At 45.2% G+C, this 26,790-nt stretch overlaps 1 protein-coding gene across 2 annotated transcripts in view; it reads left to right on the forward strand.

Moving 5' to 3' along the window:
- LOC311138462 (bis(5'-adenosyl)-triphosphatase-like) overlaps window positions 1-26,790 on the forward strand; it is a 341,753-nt gene that overhangs the window by 119,899 nt on the left and 195,064 nt on the right. For both annotated transcript variants that reach the window (XM_084173146.1, XM_084173147.1), the window contains exon 4: window positions 16,934-17,067. In XM_084173146.1, the coding sequence (XP_084029272.1) occupies window positions 16,950-17,067 (118 nt within the window). In that variant the 5' untranslated portion in view covers window positions 16,934-16,949. The remainder of the gene's footprint in view (window positions 1-16,933; window positions 17,068-26,790) is intronic.

Consider the following 26,790-nt stretch of genomic DNA (forward strand, 5'->3'; position numbering starts at 1 on the left):
CACTGAACCACCTGAATAAAAACTGTCCCAACTTCCACTTTAGAAATTAGAATTGTTGTGAACTACAGCGGTTCAATGTTTCAAGGAATAGACTCAACTTACTTTATTCAGCTAGCTAAATATGACACCATAGCTAACTACCATGCTAGCATCCAATAACACACAGTTTAGCACCAATACTTGGTTACAACAAACTACCAATAATGTGTTAACACACTAAACAGATAATTCGTGTCCGTGTCTAGTTCCTTTCATAACGCAGCAATAATTAAACGTTGGCTAGCTAGCACAAATATATTGTATTTAGCTGCTACAGTACAGTTAGCTGGTCGTGTTGGCTAGCTAGCAATGGCTACTGTGTTGACTTTGTTTGAAAAACGGCTAGCTAGCTAGCTTCGTGCTACACCCGGCACCGCCGAAAACAATGCTAACCTACAATAACTACCCACAACAGCCCACGATGCCTAACTATGACGCCATAGCTAACTAGCATGCTAGCATCCAATAACACACGGTTTAGCACCAATACTTGGTTACAACGAACTACCAATAGTGTGTTAACACACTAAACAGATAATTCGTGTCCGTGTCTAGTTCCTTTCATAACGCAGCAAAAATTAAACGTTGGCTAGCTAGCACAAATATATTGTATTTAGCTGCTACAGTACAGTTAGCTGGTCGTGTTGGCTAGCTAGCAATGGCTACTGTGTTGACTTTGTTTGAAAAACGGCTAGCTAGCTAGCTTCGTGCTACACCCGGGACCGCCGAATACAATGCTAACATACAATAACTACCCACAACAGCCCACGATGCCTAACTATGACGCCATAGCTAACTAGCATGCTAGCATCGAATAACACACAGTTTAGCACCAATACTTGGTTACAACAAACTACCAATAGTGTGTTAACACACTAAACAGATCATTCGTGTCCGTGTCTAGTTCCAATCATAACGCAGCAGTAATTAAACGTTGGCTAGCTAGCACAAATATATTGTATTTAGCTGCTACAGTACAATTAGCTGGTCGTGTTGGCTAGCTAGCAATGGCTACTGTGTTGACTTTGTTTGAAAAACGGCTAGCTAGCTAGCTAGCTTCGTGCTACACCCGGCACAGCCGAATACAATGCTAACCTACAATAACTACCCACAACAGCCCGCGATGCCTACCTACAATACCTAACTACAATCTAAATACATAATTAAGCCTTACTCGACAAAGCCCAAGCTATGTATAAAGCCAAACTTACCCGACGCCAGCTGACATTTGTCTTCTGCAATCAGTAGGTGTAATTAAGTACAGTAGCTACTAACTACCTAACGTTGATGCCTCAGATAATGAGGATAGAAAAAACGGCTGAATGGTAGGTAGCTAGCTGGCTTAATTACAGGTACTCTTAAGCGTGAAATAACATTGGAAACAACTATCCACCGTTGCTAAACGTTACCAGTAGCTACCCGCTAGCTAGCTAGCCTCGTGCTTCGCCGGGCTCCGCCGTATACAATACTTACCTACAATAATTACCTACAGAAACCTACAATAATAACTACCTAAATAACTACCTAAATAAACTACCTACAATACCTAACTACAACTACCTACCTACAATCTAAATACATGGTTTAAGCTTTACTCAACACCATATAAGAAGCCAAGCTTACCTCCTGCTAGAGAAAACACAACCTCTCCCGACCACAGCTAAGGTCCACTCTTGGGTAGCGGAATTACTCTGGTTTCCCTCCAGTCCTGAGGACAAAGACTTTCCTCTAGACTCAGATTAAAGATTTGACTGATAGAAGTGGCTATCGAGTCAGCTACCATCATCAGTAGCTTTCCATCTAAGTTGTCAATGCCAGGAGGTTTGTCATTATTGATCGATAACAAAAAAAAATCCACCTTCTCACACTAACTTTACAAAATTCAAACTTGCAATGATTTTCTTTCATTATTTCTTTCAGACGATGGCTCACTGTTCGTTGTTGGCATTTCCTGCCTAAGTTTGCCTACTTTGTCAATTAAGTAATCATTAAAATAATTGTCAACATCAAATGGTTTTGTGATGAATAAGCCAGCTGATTCGATGAAAGATGGAGTTGAATTTGTCTTTCTGCCCATCATTTCATTTAAAGTACTATTTTTTTTTTTTTTTCATAATTCTTTATATCATTGATCTTGGCTTCATAATACAGTTTCTTCTTCTTTTTGTTGAGTTTAGTCACATAATTTCTCAATTTGCAGTAAGTCAGACAGTCAAATGTGCAGCCAATACTTATTAGCCACTCCTTTTGCCCCATCTCTTTAAACCATACAGTTTTTCAATTCCTCATCAAGCCTTGGAGCCTTAACAGTTCTAACAGTCAGTTTCATAACAGGTGCATGTTTATCAATAATTGGAAGAAGCAATTTCATAAATTCATGAAGTGCAGCGTCTGGATGCTCCTTATTAATCACATCAGACCAACAAATATATATTTTTAATCATCCACATAAGAGTCACAGCAAAATCTTTTGTATGATCTCTTATTCACTATTTTAGGCCCAGCTTTTGTAACTTTGTCTTTCCTGGATATAGCCACTATATTGTGATCACTGCATCCAATGGGTACAGATACAGCTTTAGAACAAGTTCTACAGTATTAATAAAAATGTGATCGATACATGTGGATGATCTTGTTCCTATAGTGTTTGTAAACACCCTGGTAGGTTGATTAATAACCTGAACCAGATTACAGGCACTGGTTACAGTGAGAAGCTTCCTCTTGAGCGGACAGCTTGATGAAAACCAGTCAATATTCAGGTCCCCAAGAAAGTAGACCTCTCTGTTTACATCACATACACTATCAAGCATTTCACACATATTATGTAGAGACTGACTGTTAGCACTTGGTGGCCTATAGCAGAAGTGAATCTGCAACCACAACACTTCAATAACACTTGACATAAGATATGGCTCTGAATATATACAGCAACACCTCTCCCATAAACATTTCTGTCTCTTCTGTAGATGTTATATCCTTGTATTGGTACTGCTGTATCATCAAATGAATTATCTAAGTGAGTCTCAGAAATGGCTAATATATGAATGTTATCTGATGTTAGCAAGTTATTGATTTCATGAACCTTATTTATAAGGCTACATATATTAATATGTTCTATTTTCAGGCCTTTCCTGGGTAGCTTATCAGAGATAGACATAATATGGAAAAGAGCAAACAAAGCAAGATAAAAAAAAATATACATTCAGCAGTCCATTAATCAATTGGTGTGTGTGTGTGTGTGGGCTGCGGTGTTGAAGCTACGAACCCATAGGCTTTCTCATCCCTTCCAGGCTTCTGGGAGGGAGGGTGGACAATGAGCCTTTCATAGCAGATCTAAGCAATGTCCCCACGCGCTCTGGCAGCTTTCGTGGCTGGGATAAGTTCTTTCCTCTTCTGGCGCACAGCTTCAGGATAGGCCTCATTGAGGAAAATATACGTTCCTCTCAAGTTCTTGGTCTTTCCAGAACAGCTACCTTGTCCTTGAACCTCAGGAACTTGACCACTATCGGCCTGGGCCTGTCACCTGGGCCGGTGGTGGGTTTTCCAGTCCTATGGGTGTGCTCCACCTCAATCTTCCTGTAGTCCATCTTCAATTTCTCAGAGATCGTTTCCCTCACTTTGTCCTCAGACTCCGTCCAGGTCTGATGTGGAGATTCTGCAATTCCATCCACAACCATGTTATTCCGCCTTGATTGTCCCTCGAGATCCGTCATTGTTATCATGGATTCACACACAGAACTGATGTCAATGACTCAATGACTTACAGATTGCTGTCATCTTGCCACTTTCCTGTTTTAACTCATCGAGCTGACCCTGGGAGAACTGCAAGCTGTTCTTCAGGTCCTGGACCTCCCAGGTCAGGTCGTCCATTCTATTATTAGTTGAATCCACCACTATTTGGACCAAAAAATTGAAGCTATTTTCTTGTTGTTGTAACAACTGCTTGTAGAACTATTTTTGTTCGTTTAAATGATCCTTCACCTGTGATAGAGACACACCACTGTCCTCAACGGTACTCCCGCCGGCCTTGGTCTTTGTCATGGTAGCTAGCAATGTAGGTTATGCTTTTACTCCTCGCAGTTCCAGACAGGGCAGGTCACAGGGAAGATTTAAAACAACAAACAGTAGAGATCTATACAGCCACAAACCCAGGACAATCCGCGGTCCCAGCCACAATTGCTAATCGCGTCGCGGGCTGCGTTCAAGCCCTCAAGAAATCCTGCTAGCTTGATAGGCAGCTAGCTAGCAGCTAGACTAGCTGCTACCCCAAATAACTCATCAGACCCGGCTTTGGTCGGCAGGATCACTGGACAGAGAGTAGCAGTCCCAGCAACTGATGCCAACTGCATCGCGGGATCCAAACTAAAAAGTTAGCTAGCTACTAAGAAACTTTCCATACACTTTTAAAACAACAAACTTTCCAAAACAACAAACTGAGCTCTCCCTCGTTCCGCGTTCAACAGGAAGTGACAGGAAGTGACAATGCCGCTTTTTACAGAGGAGTGGCTTCCGTCTGGCCACTACCATAAAGGCCTGATTGGTGGAGTGCTGCAGAGATGGTTGTCCTTCTGGAAGGTTCTCCCATCTCCACAGAGGAACTCTAGAGCTCTGTCAGAGTGACCATCGGGTTCTTGGTCACCTCCCTGACCAAGGCCTTCTCCCCCGATTGCTCAGTTTGGCCGTGCGGCCAGATCTGTGCATTGACACAATCCTGTCTCGGAGCTCTACAGAAAATTCCTTCAACCTCATGGCTTGGTTTTTGCTCTGATATGCATTGTCAACTCTGGGACCTTATATAGACAGGTGTGTGCCTTTCCAAATCATGTCCAATCAATATAATTTCGAGTCTTATATCAAAGGGTCTGAATACTTATGTAAATAAGGTATTTCTGTTTTTGTTTTTAATAAATTTGCAAACAATTCTAAAAACCTGTTTTTGCTTCATCATTATGTGGTATTTTGTGTAGAATGCTGAGGAAATTGTTTTATTTAATCCATTTTAGAATAAGGCTGTAACGTAACAAAATGTTGAAAATGTCAAGGGGTCTGAATACTTTCCGAAGGCACTGTCTATGAGCCTCCTAGGTTTTGTATTGAAGTCAATTTACCCAGAGGAGGACGAAAATAGCTGTCCTCCAGCTACATTATGGTGCTACCCTAGAGGGTGCTGTTGAGGCTACTGTAGACCTTCATTGCAAAGCAGTGTGTTTTAATCCGTTATTTGGTGACGTGAATATATTTAGTATAGTTTTATCTAAAAATGACAACATTTTGTAAATGTTTCACTATTTACATTTTTCAGAAATGCACTGAGTAGGATGGTCCTCCCCTTCCTCTTCTGATGAGCCTCCACTGACACACACACCACACACACAAACACACACACATACAACACATGCGCACACACACACACACACAATGTTGCCAAACTAAAAGGGCTATAGCATTTTATCATTTAATTATCTTTGATGAAAATTATCCAAAGCTAATGTTAATTGGGTCATCGCTGTGTGCAATAAACTAAATTCAGCATTCTAATTCTTCATTGTGGAATTGTTGGAGTCCATTTGGAATGTTCATGCGTGAGACAGCTGGTGAGCGTGTGTGTGAATGCGTCTTCTGGGACCAGTTCCAAATCCACCCAGAGCTCAGCTTCTCTCTTTCTCTTTCTCCAGTTCCCTCTCTCTTTTTTCTCTCTCTTTTCCTTCTCTCCTATCCATGTGTGCTTACTTTTCCAAAGCCACCATGTTGCAGTGCAGAGAGGGCGGAAACGGAGAGAGTGTGACGGAGATGCTCAGAGAGAGAAACGCAGCATGATTATCTCCAGGCCTCAGCCCGTCTCCTTAGTCTCCTCTCCCATGCAGCCTCTGTTGGGCCGCAGAGCCCTCGGAGACAGGCCCGTGTAATCGCTTAGGCCTCATTTAACCCCATTACAATAAGTAATTCACACATTTCAAAAGTGGATCCTCTCACAGTCATTAGGTGTAATTAAATTGAGGGGGAGCGGTCACGTTAGAACGCCAATTTACTGCTTTTTAGAGAGGGATGCATCCCACAGGATTTTCTTGTTGATTTTTTTACTCTGGTAATTTTACACACTGTGCTTTTGAATTTCATTTTCAGCCTCAAAGTCATGCACTTGTGTAGGTAGGGCATTGGGGCAGACTATACCACAGCACAGCCATATAGTTGGCCAGCTGTGTGTACAAAGGATTTTGACATACTGGTCTAAACAGGAAAACCTCTGGCCCCTATTTATAGTTTAGAGAGAGTTGCACTCCCCTCCAGTCATTCGAGAATAAGATGGATGAGCTTCGTTCAAGAGTCTCCTATCAGAGAGACTTCAAAAACGGCAATATTATATGCCTTGCAGAAACTTGGCTGGCTCAATCTATGAACATAGAACTCAGTGGTTTCTTCATGCAGCGGCACGATCAGACGATGGCAGCCTCAGGCAAGTCCAAATGTGGAGTAAATCTCGACCTTTTGCTCACCTGATATAGAATACCTCATGGTATGCTGCACTTTTTTTTTTATCTACAAAGAGAGTTCTCATCTGTAATTATTATCTCAGCTATCTACATCCCTCCACAAGCCAACCACTTTGTCACTCAACAAACTGTATGGAGCCATAAACAAACAAGAAACCACACACACAGAGGCATTGTTTCTGGTGGGCGGAGACTTTAACGCAAGGAGACTTAAAACCGTTCTACCTCACTTCTACCAACACGTCTCCTGCGCCACTTGGGGCGCTAAAACTCTAGACCACCTTTAATCTACCCACAGAAACACATACAAGGCCTGCCCTCACCCTCATGTTTGGCAAATCAGACCATGACTCTATCCTCCTGCTTCCTGTTTACAAACAAAAGCTCAAACAGGAAGTACCAGTGACGAGCTCAATACGGAAGTTGCCTGATGATCTGATAAAGCAAACACAAGGCTACAATACTGTTTTGCTAGTACAGATTGGGATATGTCCTGGGACTCATCCGATAGTATTCAGTCACGGGCTTCATCAATGAGTGCATAGACGACATCCCCACAGTGACTATACAAATGTATTTTATGTTCGCTTCGTGGAAAACAACAGAGAGTCTTGCATAAAAGCCTTGTTGTTCCGAATGACTGTGTGATCTCACTCTCAATGGCCGATGTGAGTAAAGCTTTTAAACAGGTTAACACTCGCAAAGCCGCCGGGCCAGACGGAATACCAGGGCGCGTTCTCAGAGCATGCAGAAACCAGCTGGCAAGTGTCTTCAATGACATTTTCAATCTCTCCTTGTCCCAGTCTGTAGTCCTAACATTTTTCAAGCTGACCACCATTGTCCATGTTCTCTAGAACTCCAAGGTAATCTGCCTAAATAACTATTGCCTTGTAGCACTCACATCTGTAATTATAAAGTGCTTTACAAGGCTGGTCATGACACACATCAACACCATCATCAACACATCCGCCATGCTGACCCTCAACACAGGGCCCCACCCAGGGGTGCGTGCATAGTACCCTCCAGCACTCCATGTTCACCCACGACTGCATGGCCACGCACGACTCCAACACCATCATCACGTTTGCTGATGACACGGGAGCCTACAGGGTGGAGGTCAGAGACTTGGTAGTGTGGTGCCAGGACAACAATAACAATAACTGATCGTGGACTACAGGAGAAAGAGGGGAGAGCTTCAAAATCCTTGGCGTACACATCACATGGTCCACACACACCCGCACAGTTGTGAAGAGGGCACTACTGCGCCTCTTCCCCCTCAGGAGGCTGAAACGATTTCACATGGGCCCTCTGATCCTCAAGAAGTTCTACAGCCGCACCATTGAAAGCATCTTGACTGGCTGCATCACCACTTGGTATGGCAAATGCAACACTCTCGACCGCAAAGCGCTACAGATGATGTTGCGGATGGCCCAGTAAATCACTGGGGCCAAGCTCCCTGCCATCCTGGACCTCTGTATCAGAGAAAGGGCCGAAAAATTGCCAAAGAATTCTGCCACCCAAGCCACAGACTGTTCACTCTGCTACCTGTTAGCTCTGCACTTTGCTACGCGAGGACACACACACACACACACACACGCACACACACACACACACACACACACACACACACACACACACACACACACATATACACACACACACTTTCACACTCATATGCTGCTGCTACTCTGTTCTTTATTTTACTTGTATTATTATCTATCCTTCTGATGAATAAGTTAATTCATATTGTTACTTGTGCGCATGCGCTAGAGCAGTGGTTCCCAACCAGGGGTACTAGGACCCCTGGGGGTACTTGGCCTATCCACAGGGGGTACCTGAGAACACTCATGAGACCGTAGGCCAACTGGTAAAATGTACATGAGGGAGTACTTAAGGGGTAATCCGGGAAGAGCAAAATTCAGTTGGTGGTACAGTAACCGAAAAAGGGCATGAGGGCACTTGGGAACATTGCTACTTAGCATTCAGTTGCATGTCATTTTGTTACTTGGCATTTATGTTATTAAATGTGGTAACACATTGAAAATAACCTGAAAATAAAAGTATATTATATTTAACTATAACCAGCAGTGTCAGCTGATGCCAGTAAATACAGAATAGGAGGTGTCCTACTTCAACAGCATGTGAAGACTGGAAACCAGTCGCCTACTGCAGCAGGCATCTGAGGGGTGCAGAGACAAGGTACGCTCAGATTGAGAAAAAAAAGTGTTTAGCGAGCATGTGGGCTTGCGAACGCTTTGAGAAGTACCTCTACAGACTAGACAGCTTCAGGCTGGTCACCGACCACAAACCCCTTGTGCCCCTCATTAACAGCAAGGACTTGGACAATGTTCCTATCAGGTGTCAAAGACTGTTGATGAGGTTGATGCGTTACAGTGGAATCGCAGAGTACGCGCCAGGAAAGACACTCGCCGAAGCGGATGCTCTGTCCAGGGGTCCACTGAGAAACCACGAGGGTGCAGCAGACTCCCAGAGCGACGTGACTGTGTATGTCACATCAGTTGTAAGTAATCTACCTGCTTCCCCACAGAGAATGTAGGACATCAGGCTGAACACAGAATCCGACCCACAGCTGCAGTCAGTGCTGTGTTTCATCAGAAATGGGTGGCCTGAGTACTTGGAGAAAACCCCTAAATCGATAAGAGACTTTTATCAGGTGAGAGGGGAACTATCAGAGATACATGGAATAGTGTTCAGGGGAAACCACATAGTCATTCCCACATGCATGAGGAAAGAAATCCTACATAGGATTCTTGAAGGACACCAAGGGCTGGTTAAGTGCAGGGAGAGAACTAACCAGTCAGTGTGGTGGCCTAAAATCTCACAGGAGATAATTACAGAGGTGCAAATGTGTGCATTTTGCTGTTAAACTAGGCACACACAGAGAAAATAGCCATTCATGTCTAGTGAGCTTCCCTCCAGACCATGGGAGAAAATAGCAATAGATATGTGTGAGTACAAAAAGCAAAACTACCTAGGAGTGTCAGACTACTGTTCTAGATTCCTAGAAATCCTCCACCTTCCAACCACAACCAGTAGCCAGGTCATAGCCAAGCTCAAAGCAAACTTTGCTAGGTTCGGAGTCCCTGAGATCCTGGTTAGCGATAATGGCCCCCAGTTGGCAAGTACAGAGCTAAAATAACTCAATAAGGTGTATGACTTCATACATGTGCCAAGCAGCCCCCACTTCCCACAGAGTAATGGACATGTGGAGAGAGCTGTACAGACAGCCAAGTGGATACTCAAGCAGACAGACCCTCTGCTCGCTCTGATGACCTACAGAACCACTCCCTCAACATCCACAGGTTTCAGCCCGGCTGAGCTACTGATGGGGAGAAGGATTCAGAACAACCCTCCCTTCATTGGAAGAGAATCTGAAGCCAAACTGGCCTGACCAGGAGAAGGTCAGACAGGCAGACGCTGCTGCAAAACGGAAGCAGACGTTTTACTACACGGCCGCAGGAATTAGAGTCAGAAACCTTCCATCACTGAGCCCTGGGGATATAGTACTCATGAAACTTGATGGACAAAAACGCTGGATGACACCAGCTGTTGTTCAAGGCCCGAGCTCCATCCCACAGTCATACCGGGTGGAAACTGCCCAAGGGGGGCAGTTCAGAAGATACAGGCGCCATCTACAGCTAGTGCCAAGCACAACGACACCAGACCAGATCGTAGAGACTGTGCCCATGACCTCTGAGGTGTCTGGTGAGTCAGGGGAGACACAAACTGTTTCTCCTCACAGGGACATGACTCGTCCACAAACAGTAATAGGGACTAATGTCACACGTTCAGGACGAGTGAGAAAGCCAGTAGAGAGACTGGACCTGTAAAACTTTGAAAAGAAAAATCACTTCTCCTATGTAAAAAATGTGTTAAAAGACACATTGAATGTTGTTTATTCTGTTTATGAGCTTACTTGTTGGTTAGCCAAACACGGAACAGTTAAGTTTAAGATGAAACTGTGGTGTTTAACATTATAGGTACAGGTATAGTTTTGAGAAGATCAGAAGTTACTTCATGGGTTATGCTCACAGTATAGGTTCACTTGTGATTGTAAACTGTCATCTTGATAGCTACATTATGTAATAACAGTAGACAGAGTTTGAATGTAAACATACCGTTGATAAACAATTTGGGGAATGTTTTATTAAAGGGGGAGATGTGATTAATGGGTTAATTCATATTGTTACTTGTGCGCATGTGCTAGAGCATAAGGGCAGTTGGGAACATGGCTACTTAGCTTTCAGTCGCATGTATTTTGTTACTTGGCATTTATGTTATTAAATGTGGTAACACATTGAAAAGAACCTACAAATAAAAGTATTTAATATTAACTATAACCAAGACCTTTACAATCCTGAATGCTAGTCACGTTACCCTGCCTTTATGTACATATGAAGAGTTTATTTTCTAAATGCTATATCCTCAAATTTTTGTTTTTTCATCAGAAATGATTGCTTATGGCTACTTTCATGAGCATGTAAAATATAACTGTTCACAGATTTGTAATTAATAGATTTTAGATACCATATATCCATTGTTTAGCTGGAATGGAAGGTTCATATCCTGTATATTTGACTGTGATATTGTCACGATCGTCGTAAGGAATAGACCAAGGCGCAGCGTGATGAACGAACATGGTTCAACTTTATTATCTTTAGTGATAATAGACCACGATAAACAAAACAAGAAACGACTCGTGAAGTCCACGGTAACAATGACCAACACGGAACAAAAACCCACAAACACAAAGGGAAAACAGACAGTTTAAATATGGCTCCCAATCAGAGACAACCAACGACAGCTGACACTCGTTGCCTCTGATTGGGAGTCACTCTAGCCAACATAGAATTAACCACAACAGAATGAACACACCCTGGCTCAACATATAGAGTCCCAGAGCCAGGGTGTGACAGTACCCCCCCCTAAAGGCGCGGACTGCGACCGCGCCTCAACTAAAACAAAACAGGGGAGGGCTGGGTTGGCATACCTCCTCGGCGGCGGTTCTGGCTCCGGCCTTGCCACCCACCCTCCAATAAACCCCCCATAGCGCCCCTGGTCCAGTCTGGCCCCGCTGGCTGGAGCTGACCTGGACTTAGCAGGAGCGGTTAGCTTCAGCTCCATAGTGGAGCAGTTGACCGGTACCTTACCAGGCACCGGTGACCCAGGCACGGGTTGTGCTGGACAGACGACGCGCACCCCTGGCCTGGTGCATGGAGGAGGAACGGGCCTTACCAGGCTGACGACGCGCACCCCTGGCCTGGTGCGTGGAGGAGGAACGGGCCTTACCAGGCTGACGACTCGCACCCCTGGCTTGGTGCGTGGAGGAGGAACGGGCCTTACCAGGCTGACGACTCGCACCCCTGGCTTGGTGCGTGGAGGAGGAACGGGCCTTACCAGGCTGACGACTCGCACCCCTGGCTTGGTGCGTGGAGGAGGGACGGGCCTTACCAGGCTGACGACTCGCACCCCTGGCTTGGTGCGTGGAGGAGGAACGGGCCTTACCAGGCTGACGTCTCGCACCCCTGGCTTAGTGCGAGTGGCAGGAACAGGCCGGGCCGGGCTGGCGACGCGCACCGTAGAGTTGGTGCGAGTGGCAGGAACAGGCCGGACCGGGCTGGCGACGCGCACCGTATACTTGGTGCGAGTGGCAGGAACAGGCCGGGCCGGGCTGGCGACGCGCACCGTATACTTGGTGCGAGTGGCAGGAACAGGCCGGGCCGGGCTGGCGACGCGCACCGTAGACTTGGTGCGAGTGGCAGGAACAGGCCGGGCCGGGCTGGCGACGCGCACCGTATACTTGGTGCGAGTGGCAGGAACAGGCCGGGCCGGGCTGGCGACGCGCACCGTAGAGTTGGTGCGAGTGGCAGGAACAGGCCGGGCCGGGCTGGCGACGCGCACCGTAGACTTGGTGCGAGTGGCAGGAACAGGCCGGGCCGGGCTGGCGACGCGCACCGTAGACTTGGTGCGTGGAGCAGGGACAGGCCGGACTGGGCTGGCGACGCACCCTGTAGGCTTGGTGCGTGGAGCAGGGACAGGCCGAACCGGGCTGTGGAGACGGATAGGAGACCTGGAGTGAAGAGCGGCCACCACCCGTCCTGGCTGAATGCCTACCCTCACACACTCTGTGTGAGGCATCCGCACAGGACGTACAGGGCGGTGTACCCGTAACCTGGTGGCCTTCTGAATCCGCCCCTTTTCTGCCTCCGTCAGCCCCGTCGTCCATGCCGTGTGCCCCCCCCTAAAAATGTTCTGGGGTTGCCTCTCGCCTGTCCGACGTTGACCCGTTTGGCGCCGCTGCTCCTCTCTACGGCGCGCCTCCACCGTCTCCTCCCACGGACGCCGATCCATCCCGGCCTGTATCTCTTTCCAAGTCCAGGATCCTTTCCCGTCCAATATCTCCTCCCATGTCCAGGCTGCCTGCTCCTGGACACGCTGCTTGGTCCTTTTATGGTGGGTTTTTCTGTCACGATCGTCGTAAGGAATAGACCAAGGCGCAGCGTGATGAACGAACATGGTTCAACTTTATTATCTTTAGTGATAATAGACCACGATAAACAAAACAAGAAACGACTCGTGAAGTCCACGGTAACAATGACCAACACGGAACAAAAACCCACAAACACAAAGGGAAAACAGACAGTTTAAATATGGCTCCCAATCAGAGACAACCAACGACAGCTGACACTCGTTGCCTCTGATTGGGAGTCACTCTAGCCAACATAGAAATAACCACAACAGAATGAACACACCCTGGCTCAACATATAGAGTCCCAGAGCCAGGGTGTGACAGATATGTGGTTGTCTCACCTAGCTATCTTAAGATGAATGCAAGTCGCTCTGGATAAGAGCATCTGCTAAATGACAAAAATATTAAATATAAATGTTTTACATACACATCTCATATTATTGTATTGAATAATATATAATAATCATGTTATTTTGCTAAATGTAATGTATCCTCCACACTCTCAGAGAAATAAGTAGTACTGCTAGGTTTTACACAGTCAAATGTAACAAATAACTACATGTTTAATTAAGAACTGAACAAATGATACATTTGTGACATCAATATTTAAAAAAATATATACAGTGCCTTCGGAAAGTATTCAGACCCCTTGACTTTTTCCACATTTTGTTACGTTACAGCCTTATTCTAAAATTGATTCAATTGTTTTTCCCCCCTCATCAATCTACACACAATACCCCATAATGACAAAGCAAGAACAGGGTTTTAGAAATGTTTTCTAATTTATTACAAATACAAAACGGAAATATCTAATTTACATAAGTTTTCAGACCCTTTATCCAGTACTTTGTTGAAGCACCTTTGGCAGCGATTACAACATCGATTCTTCTTGGGTATGACGCTACAAGCTTGGCACACCTGCATTTGGGGAGTTTCTCCCATTCTTCTCTGCAGATCCTCTCAAGCTCTGTCAGGTTGGATGGGGAGTGTTGCTGCACAGCTATTTTCAGGTCTCTCCAGAGATGTTCGCCCGAGTCTGAAGTCCTGAGTGCTCTGGAGCAGGTTTTCATCAAGGATCTCTCTGTACTTTGTTCCGTTCATCGATCCTGACTAGTCTCCCAGTCCCTGCCACTGAAAAACATCCCCACAGCATGATGCTGCCAACACCGTGCTTCACCGTAATGCTGGTGCCAGGTTTCCTCCAGACGTGACGCTTGGCATTCAGGCCAAATAGTTCAATCTTGGTTTCATCAGACCAGAGAATCTTGTTTCTCATGGTCTGAGAATCTTTAGGTGCCTTTTGGCAAACTCCAAGTGGGCTGTCATGTGCCTTTTACTGAGTAGTGGCTTCCGTCTGGCCACTCTACCATAAAGGCCTGATTGGTGGAGTGCTGCAAAGATGGTTGTCCTTCTGGAAGGTTCTTCCATCTCCACAGAGGAACTCTAGAGCTCTGTCAGAGTGACCATCAGGTTCTTGGTCACCTCCCTGACCAAGGCCCTTCTCCCCCGATTGCTCAGTTTGGCCGGGCGGCCAGCTCTAGGAAGAGTCTTGGTGGTTCCAAACATCTTCCATTTAAGAATGATGGAGTCCACTGTGTTCTTGGGGACCTTCAATGCTGCAGACAATTTTTGGTACCCTTCCCCAGATCTGTTCCTCGATACAAGCTCTACAGACAGTTCCTTCAACCTCATGGCTTGGTTTTTGCTCTGGCATGCACTGTCAACTGTGGGACCTTATATAGACAGGTGTGTGCCTTCCCAAATCATGTCCAATCAATTGAATTTACCACAGGTGGACTCCAGTCAAGTTGTAGAAACATTTCAAGGATGTACCAGTCAAAAGTTTGGACACACCTACTCATTCAAGGTTTTTTCTTTATTTTTTACATTGTAGAATAGTAGTGAAGGCATCAAAACTATGAAATAACACCTATGGAATCATATAGTAACCCAAAAAGTGTTAAACATATCAAAATATATTTTATATTTGACATTCTTCAAAGTAGCCACCCTTTGCCTTGATGACAGTTTTGCACACTTTTGGCATTATTTCAACCAACTTCATGAGGTAGTCACCTGGAATGCATTTCAATTAGTAGAAGTTGGTAGAAGTTAATTTGTAGAATTTCTTTCCTTCTTAATGCATTTGAGCCAATCAGTTGTGTTGTGACAAGGTAGGGTTGATATACAGAAGATAACCTTATTTGGTAAAATAGTCCATATTATGGCAAGAACAGCTCAAATAAGCAAAGAAAAACGACAGTCCATCATTACTTTAAGACATGAAGGTCAGTCAATCCGGAAAATTTCAAGAACTTTGAAAGTTTCTCCATGTGCAGTCACAAAAACCATCAAGAGCTATGAGGAAACTGGCTCTCATGAGGACCGCCACAGGAAGGGAAGACCCAGAGTTACCTCTGTTCATTAGAGTTAAATGCACCTTAGATTGCAGCCCAAATTAATGCTTCTCAGAGTTCAAGTATCAGACACATCTCAACATCAACTGTTCAGAGGAGACTGCGTGAATCAGGCCTTCATGGTCAAATTGCTGCAAAGAAACCAATACTAAAGGACACCAATAAGAAGAAGAGACTTGCTTGGGCCAAGAAACACGAGCAATGGACATTAGACCGGTGGAAATCTGTCCTTTGGTCTGATGAGTCCAAATTTGAGATTTTTGGTTCCAACCACTGTGTCTTTGTGAGACGCAGACTAGGTGAACGGATGATCTCCGCATGTGTGGTTCCCACCTTGAAGCATGGAGGAGGAGGTGTGATGGTGTGGTGGTGCTTTGCTGGTGACACTGTCTGTGATTTATTTAGACTTCAAGGCACACTTAACCAGTATGCTACCACAGCATTCTGCAGTGATACGCCATCCCATCTGGTTTGGGCTTAGTGGGACTATAATTTGTTTTTCAACAGGACAATGACCCAAAACACACCTCCAGGCTGTGTAAGGGCTATTTGACCATGGAGAGTGATGGAGTGCTGCTCCAGATGACCTGGCCTCCACAATCAACCGACCTCAACCCAATTGAGATGGTTTGGGATGAGTTGGACCGCAGATTGAAGGCAAAGCAGCCAAAAAGTCCTCAGCATATGTGGGAACTCCTTCAAGACTGTTGGGAAAGCATTCCAGGTGAAGCTGGTTGAGAGAATGCCAAGAGTGTGCAAAGCTGTCATCAAGGCAAAGGGTGGCTACTTTGAAGAATCTAATTTTGATTTGTTTAACACTTTTTTGGTTATTACATGATTCCGTATGTGTTATTTCAATTACAATGTAGAAAATAGTAAAAATAAGTAAGTGAAAAGAGAATGAGACACGGACAGAAACATAGACAGATAACTTTCAAATATTTTATGATCGCTCTAATAGATTTTCCCAGCAGGGATATCTGTGACAGCCGATAGAGAGGGGTTTGTCAGATGTGACGTCATCTTGGCGGTGCTCTTGATATCTATGACACACTCTGATGAGAGGACTCATCATTTCACAAACCCAATTTCACCAAGCGAACTGCTGCAAATAGTGACAATCCTTTTTGTTTTAACTAGCTTCAAAATGAGCAATTGGCTCCAGTGAAGCGCATGGTTTATTATCTCAGTAGTGCTCATTACTGTGTTTCTCACACCAGGGTATTCTTTCATTTCTGTTATGATTGAGACTTTTCGATACGAAGAGACCAGTTTGACATTTTTAGATGATGACACAAATTTCATGCTTGTTTGTCAGACTTCTGTACCTTGAAAGCTGTTTCATGAACGGTTGATTCTTTGGAAAGTGGCACTTTGTATTATCCTTAGATACTTTCTGCAGTGTGATTTGCTGAACACCAAGTGAACCCTTACAGACAGCGCTGCAGCAGTCTTGCCTCAGTTCACCTTATTTGAACACTTCTTCCCTCTTTCAGGCCTGCAGTCATCACCATGTCCGTCACCATGTCTACGTTCCGTTTTGGACAGCACGTCATCAAGGCCTCAGCAGTGTTTCTGCAAACTGAGTTGTCCTTCGCCCTGGTCAACAGGAAGCCTGTGGTGCCTGGACGTATCCTTCAATTATGACTTTAACAGGCCCTAACAGGAGAGGAAACGACTGAACCATCCTGAACCTTTGTCTGTAAACAGGTAGGTCACAGCTCTCGTTCTCTCTCTCTCTCTCACCTCACTAGAACATTCTGTGCTCAATTTAACAGTCTAACAGTTTGTCTCTAGTAAGGTGGGTGTGACCTCAACAATAGGCCAAGTAAACAGCTGCTTACCACAAAAACAGATGAATAAAAAAGAAAACAGTGTCCCGCAATATGTGGACAATTGGGGATTGTTTAGATGGTATAAAGTTTAGTTGTTTGTGTCACAACATAACTTTAAAACAGATGTTTACCTCATAATGGATCAAGGCAGAGCGGGAGAAGAGGGTTCATGCATCTTAGTCAGCTCTTGCCTCCACTGTCCTCTCTCTTTGGGTGAAAAAAACTCAATATTTTTGTCTATTAATCATCGTTTTCAACCAGCAAATGCGAACCTTGCATTCATTTGCATGATTTCCATCGCTGATTTGCTTGAATAATGTGCTTATTCTCTTTTTGGAATACTAATCAGTCCTTGGCTTTGTGCTTGAATTCCTCAAGTGCTGTTCTGCCTTGCATAACTTCTCTGTGTTTAGATTAACTTTCGACTTGGGGAGATTTTTCACCGCATTATAGGGCATTGCTGTATAATCCTTAAGTCTAAAGAAAGGGAAAAATGTTCTCAGGTTCTCAGGCCATGCAGAATACATTAGCATTATTTAATCATACACTTTTTTCGTCCTACAGGGAACATTATAATAATGCCAGAAAGCAAATTCACTGAGTAGACACTGTGATTATCACTCCAGTGTTAAAGGGCACTTTTTGTTTCCTAAAGTGTGTGCGTTTGTGAGTGAGTGTTTGGTGCCTTACTACTGTCTTTATGCGTGTGTATTTGAGTCGCTGTCTGTGTGTCTATAGGTGAATCTACAGCCACTGTGGGTTCGGGTTGTTGAATATGCATTGGCATATAGCTCTACTGTTAGATGTGTTTTGTTCGCTGTGTGAGGGCTTAGATCAAAGCACTATTCTCTGCTGTCATATCTGTACATGTTGTGGTGTGGAGAGGTAAACAGTACTTAGAGCACTTGGCTGAGATCTGAAACATTACATTGTTGTCTGTCTGCACTTGGACTTCCCAGGGATATTGTGGGTTAACATGGTATGCATTAAAGTCTGTGGGAAAACCCAACGGACATACAGTTGAAGTTGTAAGTTTACATACACTTAGGTTGGAGTCATTAAAACTCGTTTTTCAACCACTCCACACATTTCTTGTTAACAAACCATAGTTTTGGCAAGTCGGTTAGGACATCTACTTTGTGCATGACACAAGTAATTTTTCCAACAATTGTTTATGGACAGATTATTTCACTTATACTTTACTGTATCACAATTCCAGTGGGTCAGAAGTTTACATACACTAAGTTGACTGTGTCTTTAAACAGCTTGGAAAATTCCAGAAAATGATGTCATGGCTTTAGAAGCTTCTGATAGGCTAATTGACATCATTTGAGTCAATTGGAGGTGTATCTGTGGATGTATTTCAAGGCCTACCTTAAAACTCAGTGCCTCTTTGCTTGATATCTTGACATAATGGGAAAATCAAAACAAAATCAGCCAAGACCTCAGAAAAGAATTGTAGACCTCCACAAGTCTGGTTCATCCTTGGGAGCAATTTCCAAACGCCTGAAGGTACATTACATTTACATTTACGTCATTTAGCAGACGCTCTTATCCAGAGCGACTTACAAATAGGTGCATTCACCTTATAGCCAGTGGGATAACCACTTTACAATGTATTATTTAAAAAATATATATATATCTTCTTTTTTTTGGGGGGGTGGGGGGGTTAGAGTAAGGGTTACTTTATCCTATTCCAGGTATTCCTTAAAGAGGTGGGGTTTCAAATGTCTCCGGAAGGTGGTGAGTGACTCCGCTGTCCTGGCGTCGTGAGGGAGCTTGTTCCACCATTGGGGTGCCAGGGCAGCGGACAGTTTTGACTGGGCTGAGCGGGAACTATGCTTCCGCAGAGGTAGGGGAGCCAGCAGGCCAGAGGTGGATGAACGCAGTGCCCTCGTTTGGGTGTAGGGACTGATCAGAGCCTGAAGGTACGGAGGTGCCGTTCCCCTCACAGCTCCGTAGGCAAGCACCATGGTCTTGTAGCAGATGCGAGCTTCAACTGGAAGCCAGTGGAGTGTGCGGAGGAGCGGGGTGACATGAGAGAACTTGGGAAGGTTGAACACCAGACGGGCTGCGGCATTCTGGATGAGTTGTAGGGGTTTAATGGCACAGGCAGGGAGCCCAGCTAACAGCGAGTTGCAGTAATCCAGACGGGAGATGACAAGTGCCTGGATTAGGACCTGTGCCGCTTCCTGTGTAAGGCAGGGTCGTACTCTCCGAATGTTGTAGAGCATGAACCTACAGGATCGGGTCACCGCCTTGATGTTAGCGGAGAACGACAGGGTGTTGTCCAGGGTCACGCCAAGGCTCTTCGCACTCTCAACCGTGATGGCGAGATCATGGAACAGGCAGTCCTTCCCCGGGAGGAAGAGCAGCTCCGTCTTGCCAAGGTTCAGCTTGAGGTGGTGATCCGTCATCCATACTGATATGTCTGCCAGACATGCAGAGATGCGATTCGCCACCTGGTTATCAGAAGGGGGAAAGGAGAAGATTAGTTGTGTGTCGTCAGCGTAGCAATGATAGGAGAGGCCATGTGAGGATATGACAGAGCCAAGTGACTTGGTGTATAGCGAGAGGTACCACGTTCATCTGTACCAACAATAGTACGCAAGTATAAACACCATGCCGTAATACCGCTCAGGAAGCAGACGTGTTCTGTCTCCTAGAGATGAACGTACTTTTGTACGAAAAGTGCAAATCAATCCCAGAACAACACCAAAGGACCTTGTGAAGATGCTGGAGGAAACAGGTACAAAACTATCTATATCCACAGTAAAACGAGTCCTATATCGACATAACCTGAAAGGCCGCTCATCATGGAAGAAGACACTGCTCCAAAAACCGCCATAAAAAAGCCAGACTACGGTTTGCAACTGCACATGGGGACAAATACTTTTGGGAGAAATGTCCTCTGGTCTGATGAAACAAAATTAGAACTGTTTGGCCATAATTACCATTGTTATGTTTGGAGGAAAAAGGGGGTCGCTTGCAAGCCGAAGAACACCATCCCAACCATGAAGCACAGGGGTGGCAGCATCATGCTGTGGGGATGCTTTGCTGCAGGAGGGACTGGTGCACTTCACAAATAGATGGCATCATGAGGAAGGAAAATTATGTGGATATATTGAAGCAACATCTCAAGACATCAGTCAGGAAGTTAAAGCTTGGTCACAAATGGGTCTTCCAAATGGACAATGACCCCAAGCATACTTCCAAAGTTGTGGCAAAATGGCTTAAAGACAACAAAGTCAAGGTATTGGAGTGGCCATTACAAATCCCTGACCTCAATCCTATAGAAAATGTGTGGGCAGAACTGAAAAAGCGTGTGCGAGCAAGGAGGCCTACAAACCTGACTCGGTTACACCAGCTCTGTCAGGAGGAATGGGCCAAAATTCACCCAACTTATTGTGGGAAGCTTGTGGAAGGCTACCCGAAACGTTTGACCCAAGTTAAACAATTTAAAGGCAATGCTACCAAATACTGATTGAGTGTATGTAAACTTCTGACCCACTAGGAATGTGATGAAATAATTAAAAGCTGAAATAAATAATTCTCTCTACTATTATTCTGACATTTCACGTTCTTAAAATAAAGTGGTGATCCTAACTGACCTAAGACGGGGAATTTTTACTAGGATTAAATGTCAGGAATTGTGAAAAACTGAGTTTAAATGTATTTGGCTAAGGTGTATGTAAACTTCCGACTTCAACTGTACATAAACTCCTACTATCTCTCTTTCCTTTTTCTCTCCCTCTCTTTCTCTCCATGGGCCCACCATTGATTTTGTTAGTCATTGTCACTCAGATATCATATTAACATGTCATAAGTCAGTGCAAAATGTGTAGAATTGCAGGAAATCTTGACTTTCACTTACTTAGCTAGCAAATGCAGCTAGCTAGTTTAGCCTACTCAAACACCCGGTTCAAACAGAGAGGGATGCTATGTTAGCTAGCTGGCTATGGCTATCCAACACTGGAACTCTTCCAAGTCAAGGTAAGCTTTTGGTTTTATTAATTTATTGCCACCGGGGCCTGCCGGTGTAACTGCTAATCTGCTTGCTGTACACTGTTCTGCGTGATTGTAGTGGGTTTACTAACGCGTTAGTTCTAGTAGCTACATTATATGACCAAAAGTATGTGGACACCTGCTTGTCGAATATCTAATTCCAAAATCATTGGCATTAATATGGAGGTGGTTCACCATTTGCTGCTATAACAGCCTACACTCTTCTAGGAAGGCTTTCCAATGTTGGAACATTGCTGCAGGGACTTGCTTCCATTCAGCCTCAAGAGCATTAGTGAGGTCGGGCACTGATGTTGGGCGATTAGGCCTGGCTCGCAGTCGGCGTTCCAATTCATCACAGAGGTGTTCAATGAGGTTGAGGTCAGGGCTCTGTGCAGGCCAGTCAAGTTCTTCCACACCAATCTCGACAAACCATTTCTGTATGGACATCGCTTGAAAAACAGTCCCAGACTATTATTCCTCCTCCACCAAACTTTACAGTTGGCACTATGCATTGGGGCAGGTAGCGTTCTCCTGGCATCCACCAAACTCAGATTTGCCTGTTGGACTGCCAGATGGTGAAGCGTGATTCATCACTCCAGAGATCGCGTTTCCACTGCTCCAGAGTCCAATGGTGGTGAGCTTTACACCACTCCAGCCGACACTTGGCATTGCACATGGTGATCTTAGGCTTGTGTGCGGCTGCTCGGCCATGGAAACCCATTTTATGAAGATTCCATTTTATGAAGCTCCCAGGCAGTTTGGAACTCAGTTGTGAGTGTTGCAACCGAGGACAGAAGATTTTTACTCGCTTCGCACTTCAGAACTCGACGGTCCCGTTCTGTGAGCTTTATTGGCCTACTACTTCGTGGCTGAGCCATTGTTTCTCCTAGACGTTTCCACTTCACAATAACAACACTTACAGTTGACCTGGCCAGTTCTAGCAGGGCAGAAATTTGACGAACTGACTTGTTGGAATGGTGGCATCCTATGATGGTGCCACGTTGAAAGTCACTGAGCTCTTCAGTAAAGTCATTCTACTGCCAATGTGTCTATGGAGATTGCATGGCTGTGTGCTCAATTTGATACACCTGTGAGCAACAGGTGTGGCTGAAATAGCCGAATCCACTAATTTGAAGGGGTGTCCACATACTTTTGTATATATAGTGTATGTTGACTATGACATTAATATGGTGACAACGATGTAGTCTGTGTGAAGCGGTTATGGTATGAAGGTTTGGCTTGGAAAGTATTTTTTTTTCTCACAGACAGCTGTTTTATTGTGCACTGAAGTCCACAAGCGAAGGGAAAAGGTGAGAGGAGGAGAGAGTGTAGATGCGAGAAGGAATTATATATACATCGAGCAAAGTGATCATGCTGTTTATATGTGGCTGCTTGTTCTGTGTATGCGTGTGATCAGGGGTGTATTCATTCTGCCGATTCTGTTGAAAAACTTTTCTTAAACGGAAGCAAATGGAACGAAACGGGGATAAACATACCTGAATTTGTCCAATAGAAACTCTCGTTTGCAACTGTTGGACTAATGTCTACAACCTAGATCAGCTAGATGCTAGATGCAAGCAAGAGTGTGCAAGACGGTATTGAATGTGTCACTGTCTGTCACCTTGATTACTCAAATTTCTCTCGACCTGTGCACCTTCGTTGTAAACTTTCATTTGTAGGCTAGGTTGTAGCAACCTCATGATGGTTCTGTAGTAGTAGTCTAAACCTATCGATGTTACATTGAGCTGGGTGAATGGAATATGAATGACTGTCATCCAATATGCTGTAATAGAAATAAGCCCCCCCCCCCCCCCCCCCCCCCTAAAAAAATGGTTCTCCCTCATCTTAAACGACACCGACCACTGGTACACACACACATGCTGTCACGCCCTGACTCTGGGGACTCTTGTATGTTGAGCCAGGGTGTTAGTTTCGTTGTGTAGAGTCTATGTTTCGTGTTTCTATGGTATGTTCTAGGTTATGTGTTTCTGTGTTGGCCGGGGTGGTTCTCAATCAGAGGCAACGAGAATCAGCTGTTGCTTGTTGTCTCTGATTGGGAACCATACTTAGGCAGCCTTGTGTGCACTTGTTATTCGTGGGATCTTGTTCCGTGTTGGTTTGTATTGTATAACCGAGGACTTCACGTATCGTTTTGTTGTTTTGTGTATTTGCCTCACACAGAGTGTGTAAAAATAGGCATTCAGCCAGGACGGGTTGTGTCAGCTCTTCGCTCCAGACCTCCAGTCCGTCTTCACAGCCCGGTCCGGCCTGTTCCTGCCCCTCGCACCAAGCCTATGGTGCGCGTCGCCAGCCCGGCCCGGCCTGTTCCTGCCCCTCGCACCAAGCCAATGGTGCGCGTCGCCAGCCCGGCCCGGCCTGTTCCTGCCCCTCGCACCAAGCAAATGGTGCGCGTCGCCAGCCCGGCCCAGCCTGTTCCTGCTCCCTGCACCAAGCCTATGGTGCGTGTCGCCAGCCCGGCCCGGCCCGTTCCTGCCCCTCGCACCAAGGCAATGGTGCGCGTCGCCAGCCCGGCCCGGCCTGTTCCTGCCCCTCGCACCAAGCCTATGGTGCGCGTCGCCAGCCCGGCCCGGCCTGTTCCTGCCCCTCGCACCAAGCCAATGGTGCGCGTCGCCAGCCCGGCCCGGCCTGTTCCTGCCCCTCGCACCAAGCAAATGGTGCGCGTCGCCAGCCCGGCCCAGCCTGTTCCTGCTCCCTGCACCAAGCCTATGGTGCGTGTCGCCAGCCCGGCCCGGCCCGTTCCTGCCCCTCGCACCAAGGCAATGGTGCGCGTCGCCAGCCCGGCCCGGCCTGTTCCTGCCCCTCGCACCAAGCAAATGGTGCGCGTCGCCAGCCCGGCCCGGCCGGTTCCTGCTCCCCGCACCAAGCCTATGGTGCGCGTCGCCAGCCCGGCCCGGCCGTTTCCTGCTCCCCGCACCAAGCCTATGGTGCGCGTCGCCAGCCCGGCCCGGCCCGTTCCTGCACCCCGCACCAAGCCAATGGTGCGCTTCGTCAGCCCGGTCCGGCCCGTTCCTGCACCCCGCACCAAGCCAATGGTGCGCGTCGTCAGTCCGGTCCAGCCCGTTCCTGCTCCCCGCACCAAGTCAGTGGTGCGCGTCATCAGCCCGGTCCGGCCCATTCCTGCTCCCCGCACCAAGCCTGTGGTGCGCGTCGTCAGCCTGGCCCGGCCTGTTCCTGCCCCTCGGTTTGTATTGTATAACCGAGGACTTCACGTATCGTTTTGTTGTTTTGTTTATTTGAAAGTACTAAAATAAAAGTATGTACTCGTATCACGCTGCGCCTTGGTCCACTCCTTTCGACGAACGTGACACATGCATGCACCAGGGTTTCTGTTAGCCGGTAATAGCCGGCAAAAAATAATAATAATAATTAAAAATGCCGATAAATAAAGTTATTGCAGTCCAAATTGACCGGGAGAAAAAACAATCCCATTGCAAAATAATTATTTTTATTCAGCGATGGAAATGCCAGTCAATGTAAACACATTTGACCGTTATGCTTATCGGTCTATAAGTAATTTGCATAACTTAGTGAAACTTAAGCATAGCATACAGAGCCTATTTTGAGCAGAATATTACCTCAGCTCTAGACCTGCTGTTGCAGCTTCTCAGCTCGTTGCTGCTGGAGTGAAACATGCTTTTATATAAGCCCAGTCATTATGCAAAAATTCTAAATGCAATCGCAGGTTAAAAACAGTTTTGATGGTCACGATTAAAAATAGCTACTATTTTTATTTATTAACTGGTAATTGAAGCGTGCCTCACATTCGCCATTCAAGTGCATAGGCAACAGTAGGCAGGCTATCAGCGCGTCAACGATCACTTTGCAGTGTGAGCTGGAGGCAGAATGCATTTTGAAAACTGATAATTGCTTGAAACCTGAACATTTGACTTCATATTATGAGGCATGTCTTACCTTGCTTCAAAGTAACTTAGGAAAAATCTGACCATTGAAACATCGGTACAATTATTTTATAAAGACTTAATATGCCATTGAAACCAGCGTTCATCTCCTGTTCTATTGGTTTTTATATGAACTTTCTGTAGTTGTCCAGAAGCCAAAGGCATGATCCTAGTCATATTAGCAAACCATCCTAGTTGTTGCATCTTTAGTTTCCCCTTCTTTCTACGTTTCTAACATATATTTTAATCTCTGTCACATATGGAACCACACGCATCAGGTGCGCTGTTTAGAATGGTATTTTCCCGCGAATTTCATTTTGGCAAATGTTTGAAAATGACGTTTTATTGGCTGCTTCATTACAGGAGTTGAATGTTCTGTTAAGATGAATTACCATAATCTAAATGTGATTTCTGTCATTCTGAGCACATGGATTACGCACCCAATGCATATACAGTACAGTCGTGGTCTTTTGAGAATGACACAAGTATTGGTCTACACAAAGTTTGCTGCTTCAGTGTTTTTAGATATTTTTGTCAGATGTTACTATGGTATACTGAAGTATAATTACAAGGATTCCATAAGTGTCAAAGGCTTTTATTGACAATTACATTAAGTTTATGCAAATAATCAATATTTGCAGTGTTGACCCTTCTTTTTCAAGACCTCTGCAATCCGCCCTGGCATGCTGTCAATTAATATTTGTGTCATTCTCAAAACTTTTGACTATGACTGTAGGTCCCGTAAATTTCAAATGGCCGGTAGATTAAAATCTTCCAGGTCACGTTATCCGGCGCCAAATTTTCCTAATGGAAACCTTGGGAACACACACACACACACACAAACACACACATTGACATGAACACACACACACCATGAGAGCTGACGTGCTGCGTTGCATATATGACTTGAAATGCAGGTAACACCGTGACTTGACTCTGGAAAAAACATATTGGCTTTTCAATAACGTTGGGTAATGAGAAAGCAGGTGTCACTTCCAGTCGATGAGATGGAGAGTTTGGTGAGATATTTGAGGGAGAAAATGTGTTTTATGATGCCGTCAGACCTACAGTGTTTCCCTACCTGTCGGGTTTATTGATGGAGTTTCCCGGCAATGGGTTTTCTGGGTAAATTAACAAGATAGACGCTGGCTGTCCAAGAGTCAGTCTGAATCTGAACTATAAGTTCCATAAAATGCCCTACCTTTTATGGAACATGATCCAGGTATTGGGTAATATAAAATAATTTGATTTTGCTTAATTAGCTCTGGTAAACAGCATAGTTGAAGGTAAGCACAGGGCTCCTAGACCAAAGACCAGCTATGAGAAGTTTACTCAAGAAGATGAGGCAAATGACCTATTAGCATTGCATGTGCCATCCAGGCCAGGGTAATGTGTGCTAAGTTAAATTAGCATTGTGCCTCTAATGACCCTGTTTCAACAAGGCAGTGCTATGTACATTGAAATTACACTCATGAAGATTCTAATTGATGATGTTTTCTATTAGAATTACAATATACTGTATGTAGAATGTCTGCTTGGCATAAATCACTTTTGCATTGCATTGCATATAGCATAGTAGTACAGCAGTCGTTA

The sequence above is a fragment of the Coregonus lavaretus genome, assembly GCF_964263955.1.
Source record: "Coregonus lavaretus genome assembly, chromosome: 12".
In the NCBI taxonomy this organism is placed as follows: Eukaryota; Metazoa; Chordata; class Actinopteri; order Salmoniformes; family Salmonidae; genus Coregonus; species Coregonus lavaretus.